At 36.3% G+C, this 5,633-nt stretch overlaps 1 protein-coding gene across 1 annotated transcript; it reads right to left on the reverse strand.

The window, feature by feature from the left end:
• Nucleotides 1-294: 294 nt before the first annotated feature.
• LOC131927057 (procathepsin L) lies at nucleotides 295-5,365 on the reverse strand. The gene is made up of 7 exons (XM_059282715.1): nucleotides 5,240-5,365; nucleotides 4,709-4,936; nucleotides 3,151-3,412; nucleotides 2,307-2,407; nucleotides 1,885-1,989; nucleotides 1,121-1,287; nucleotides 295-731 (listed from the first exon to the last, which is right to left on the reverse strand). The coding sequence occupies exons 2-7, from the start codon at nucleotides 4,934-4,936 to the stop codon at nucleotides 632-634; spliced, it is 963 nt and encodes a 320-aa protein (XP_059138698.1). The 5' UTR covers nucleotides 5,240-5,365; the 3' UTR covers nucleotides 295-631.
• Between the last annotated feature and the right edge of the window lie 268 nt (nucleotides 5,366-5,633).

Genomic DNA, 5,633 nt, shown 5'->3' on the forward strand with positions numbered 1-5,633 from the left:
CATCACACCGTATTTTAGAGCGATATTATTTTATATTGTTTAAAACGTTCCCGGAAACACTGGGTCATTAATAGAAAACAAAACCGAAAGCCTAGAGTACAAACCGGTATCTTCGACACGTAGAATAAATACACAAGTTATATTTTACTACCAGAATTTACCACACATAACCCACTCATGAAGGCCGTCTCAACCGTCAAGTATATTAAATAATAATAGCTGAAAATATTTTTTGTCAATTAATATTAAAATCACAATTACAAATTAAAAGAGAAAAATTAACAAAAATTACACCATGTCCTTTTTAATTAAATAAATATATAATTTACAGCTAGGTGCATTTGGCTTAACTGTACCATAGTGATAGTATCATGTAAATAATTATAAGCTATGTCAAGGAAAGCTTTAAATAAACCAAAATGGATTTCTGATTTGCAGTAAAGAATAGGTTTGTGTGTGTGAAATTAAGGCAAGCCATTGGGAATACATATCTATTGTTGTTATCAGCAAGATAAAGTCTAGGAAGTGAGGATTTAATATGGATTTGTGGTTGTCTGCAAGATAAATAATAGGAAGTGAGGATTTAGAAACAGTGAAAAAACTGTTTTAACGAGAGGGATTCTCTTGAATTTTAAATGATGGGGTACAGAGCGTTTGAGGCTATCCCACAATTGTTGTTCTGGTTTCTGATCATCTTGATGTAGCCGCTCAGTCCCCAAGATACACCCCAGCTGTGGAAAAGAACAAAAACATGACCTTAGATTTTAAAAAAAAACATGACCCCAGCTGTGGAGAACGAAAACATTACTCCGGATGTGGAAAACAAAAGAAAGTAGAAAAAAGATGTAGAAACCAAAAACATGACCCCAGATGTAAAAACAAAAACATGACCCCAGATGTAAAAACAAAAACATGACCCCAGATGTAAAAACAAAAACATGACCCAGATATAAAACAAAAGCATTACCCCATATGTAAAAACAAAAACATGCATAGATCCCACATGCAGAGAACCCACATTTAAAGACCCCACATGCATAGACCCCACATGCACAGAACCCACATGCATAAAAACCCCACCTGATGCTAATTCACAACCAAAAACAACAGTCTCAAATACCTGTTTTTGACAATCCAATAGTCCTGAGCGCCGTCTGTGTCATAACCCACTACCAGCACCGCATGATCGAGCATTTCTCTAGAGCACATAGGCTCATAGTACACACCTCCACCATACAGCTGGAAGGACTGATGACTGGCGTCTATAGTAACGCTGATGGGCCCAACCTGTCAAATGAAAATATGAAACGGTGACTGGCGTCTATAGCAACACTGAATATAAAATGGTGACTGGCGTCTATAGCAACACTAAATATATAAAAGGGTGACTGACGTCTATAGCAGCATTGATGGGCCAGATCTGTCAAATAAATATTCAAAGATGTCTACAGAAAAGTGTATCAACCCTACGTGTAATAGACTCTATGGCTAATGCAGTTCCAATATTATACTCAAAGCCTTCCATTTAAAGTCAAGTTACGGACCACTTTCTCTTTCTCCTAAGAAACATTTTTTTACTATCTTTTACCATCTCGAAATCTTTGCTAAAGTATAGCCGAAACCTTAATCTGTCTGTTTCTCCAACCGCTGCTTTAATTATACCATACACTTGCTCAAGATCTATCCATAGCCCAGTTCCTAAACTTAACATAGAACTAACTCGAAACACAGGGTTTTCAGAGTGTAAAATATGCACACGCGTTCGTGTAAATAATTAGAAACAAGCTAGCGTGTCTTATAATGGAATTATTTTTAATAAATAATTCAAGTTTTTAAAAGACCTGCCATCAACCAAAAGACATAACTATCGAGGCCGTTACATACCCCAGCCACAGCCTGTTGTAAAGCGATCTCGCTGCCCTTTTCTGTAGTGTTGAAGGAGCTGATTTTTGCCCCCACTGCCGCGCTTGAATAAGCACAGATACCTTGCTGTGGGGGGGGGGGGGGGGATAAAAACAAGAAGAAATCAAATTTTAAAATTGGTCAATTTTTATGCATTTTATAAAAAAACCATTCATTTAAAGATGGAATTGTCACTTTTCCCCTAAGCATAGAAAGAATACCTAATAACCAATTAGTATTCACTTAACAAACTTAATGATACAGATGTTTTTCTAGAAATATATATATATATATATATATATATATATATATATATATATATATATATATATAATTCACTCAGTTCACTAATCTCTAATTTTCTTTATGTGATGCATCCAATTCACTAATCTATCCTTTCCTACCGTAGGCGTATAAGGATAACTGGCCTCTCTATCAATACCGTTATTTTGGATGACGTAAGCAAAAGCTTTCGACACGTAGCCACCTACGCATCCATAGTTTTCTGTAAACGTGAGGGCAATAAAAGCATATTAGAAAAGGACATTTTGTAAATCATAAACTCATATTTGTAAAAGCTTCACAATAAAACCGCGTTACTGCGTAAAAATACCCAAGCGAAAATTATACTTTAATTTTTTTTAAAAGTACAACGAAAATCATCTTCAATGTTTTGATTTAGGACGACGCGATTTTAAGATACTTATGACTATATAGTTTTTTTTTTGTAGATAAGCTAAAATAGCGCAGCCTTAATATACATTATTAGAATGAACGCTGTTATCAGGGGTGGTGTCCAAGTGGCTGGGAAATTTGAAAAGGGGCCCCAAACCCCAGACTGAACTTTTTATTCTGCATTTTTCCCTCTATCACAGTCTGAATTTTACGCCTTGGTATGAAGGCATGTTAAAATGGTTTTATAACAAAAACCACCTTCGTATTTTTATCAAACCACTAATAGAACTATTACATATGGGCCCATCTGGAAATTTTTTTACTATAATCGACTATATGTTTAATGTAACGGACCTAGATAGACGTGAATATGTACATAGTCAAATGGGCATAGCGCTGACCACACAATCCCTTCATGTGCCGAGGTCAAAGAAACAGGTAAACTCTACTTCACTTGACCGACGGATCGTCAAGTTTGAAAGGTAACGTTTTTATGTTATCATGCCCCATATTTGTATATCTTATGTAAAAACTGTTTTAGTTTTAAAAATAATGTTTTCCACTTCTTCCTACCTGTCGAGCAATCAACTAAATTAGATTCGGACAGGCTAACGAGTACGCCAGTGGCCAGGGCATGTTGACCTTCAATTGACCCGGTCGTGGAGAAAGCCCAGCATGACCCGCAATCACCTTGATCTTTGACATTGGTGACCACGCCCTTCTGTCGCCAGTCGACCGACGAGGCCAGATCGCGCTTGAATGAACCTGTGGTGACGTTACCGAGTTTCACTGTGATCCTGTGACGGTTCATAGTTTTGGTGAACTCTTCGTTGGTCTGATAAAATACACAACAAGTTTACTCGTCAGCGTAATCAAGAGGGAAAGTAATGAACATATTTTACAAAGATAATCAGTGTTGTAGCCTACGTGTATCTGAAGAATAAAAATGGAACTTAGGGAAAGAAACGTTGACACGTTTGTACTTTGGTTTACATTATCAGCTATCGTTATTCGTGTGGTTGAGCGTTAGATCTTAATACCTAGCACTGACGTCTCGAGTTCGGTTGTTATGTTCTAAAGATGATTCACTCAGCACTAACAGATACCTTACTCGTTTTTGGTGAAAGTACAGACTCGAGGTCGAAAACACAATCCCGTCGTATACTGAGGTAAAACAAAAACAGGTAAACTCTATTTCACCTGCCATGTTTTGTTTTCTTGATGTAGTTTATGTTACTCTGAGATGTTCAGGAAATAATCTATTGTCGACCCCAGCTACCTATCAGCATACCCCGGCTACCAATTTGCATACTTGCTGTCCTAAAGTATCTGCATAAATACCCAATTTTTCTTTACCATTAAACAAACGCCGCTGATAGGCGAAAACACCAACTATTTACCAAGTCAGAGAACAAAATCATACAGTCACCGTTGTTTTGACATTACATGAGTGTTTACCATAAATCTACTTCTCTTATCATGCCCACACCCTCTTACGATATCAGCGTATTTGGTTCCCCTCTCATATCGATTCTTCACAAATTTACATTCCTACCCCTACCTAACCCAAAGAATACAAGTATGTGTCTCTCCCCTTACAATATCAAAAATTCTATCTCCACTTTATATTTTATAAGCATATTTTTATTTCCCATCTAGTAAAATCAACATATTATTTCTCATATGACCATATTAACATATTTATCCTCCTACTCAACTAAACACAATTACCTCTTCTTACTGTATTGGCATATTTCTCCGTTTTACCATAGCAATATATTTATCTCCATCTTACTTTATCAGCAAATTAATGTCCCTATAAAGTATCAGCATATTATTATTTATTAACCCTTACAATATCAACACAGTTATCTCCAATCTCACCATATCAGCATATTTATTTCCCTTTACAATATACGCATATTTATTTCCCCTTACAATACCAACACAGTTATTTCCCATCTTACCCTATCAGCATATTTATTTCCCTTTAGAATTTCAGCATATTTATCTTCCATCTAACCATATCAGCTTTTTTTCACTAACAATATCATCACAGATATCTTCCATGATGCCATATCAATATATCTATTTCCCCTTACAATACCAACACAGTTATCTCCCATCTCACCATATCAGCATATTTATTCTCCTGCAGATAAAAGCTTTTGATCCCCAGCCTATACAGCTCGTTGTGTTCCTCGATCTTCTTCAGGTTCGTCTGCCAGATGTAACGACGGTACCCGTCTTCGAAAGATGAGTACGTCTTGTTGTGCTTGGCCTTGAAGATGAGCCAGTTGGCCTCCAGTGTGGCAGATGCCAATGTCAAGGTCAGGGCGAAGATAGCTAGCACAAACATCTGAAGGGCGAGTAAAATCACAGAGTGAACATACACGGTAATCTTTCCAAGTACGAAACAAAAGTTAAAGGTGTAAAATTGTAGGCAATTGCAGTTTTTTTATGCCTTGGAATTAGAAAAGCATTTGACATAAAAATGATTTCACATAACAAACTTTGAATACTATCCTGCACACAACGCTTAAGGCAATTATTTAGTTTATTGCTAGTTACTAAAATAAAGCGCTATCCTTTGCTATGAACTAACTGTTGTCACAGGCCAATAAATAGTATAGAAAGTTATAAGAAATAGAGCTATACATACCCTCGGTCTCTGTTGGTAGAGTGAGTCAGTGATTCTGATAGGGCTTGCTGAATTCAGTGCTTTAAGTGTTCAGCTCTTGTAGGAAATGAATTAGAAATTGAAGTTTCGGTTTTTCAATTAGTCCTGCGGTTCTGAGTAGCTAACAAGTTGGGGAGGGTGGGTTGTGGGGGATATTGCAGATATGAAAAGAATAAAGCGAAAAGAATATTGGAAAAAAAACTGAGAAATTATATTAATCAAATTTAAAAAGCTAGAAATTATTACTTTAATTAGAGGGTAATGTAAAATTGAGCAGAAACAAGGAAATAAAAATGTTTAGAGAACATTTGAGCACAATCGTTTTAACACAAGCTTTGATTGAACTAGGTTCCTGGTTATGTGTTTTGCTGGATGA

This window comes from Physella acuta, unplaced genomic scaffold, assembly GCF_028476545.2.
Source record: "Physella acuta isolate Inbredline_101_S28 unplaced genomic scaffold, ASM2847654v3 ptg001368l, whole genome shotgun sequence".
Taxonomy (NCBI): domain Eukaryota; kingdom Metazoa; phylum Mollusca; class Gastropoda; family Physidae; genus Physella; species Physella acuta.

Excerpts from the sequence above, each read along its gene's own strand:
- LOC131927057 (XM_059282715.1), bottom strand. The coding sequence starts at position 4,936 with ATGTTTGTGCTAGCTATCTTCGCCCTGACCTTGACATTGGCATCTGCC. Across the intron at positions 3,413-4,708 it reads AGAATAAATATGCTGATATG|ACCAACGAAGAGTTCACCAA; the intron begins GTGAGATGGGAG and ends GTATTTTATCAG. Across the intron at positions 1,990-2,306 it reads GTTATCCTTATACGCCTACG|CAAGGTATCTGTGCTTATTC; the intron begins GTAGGAAAGGAT and ends CCCCCCCCACAG.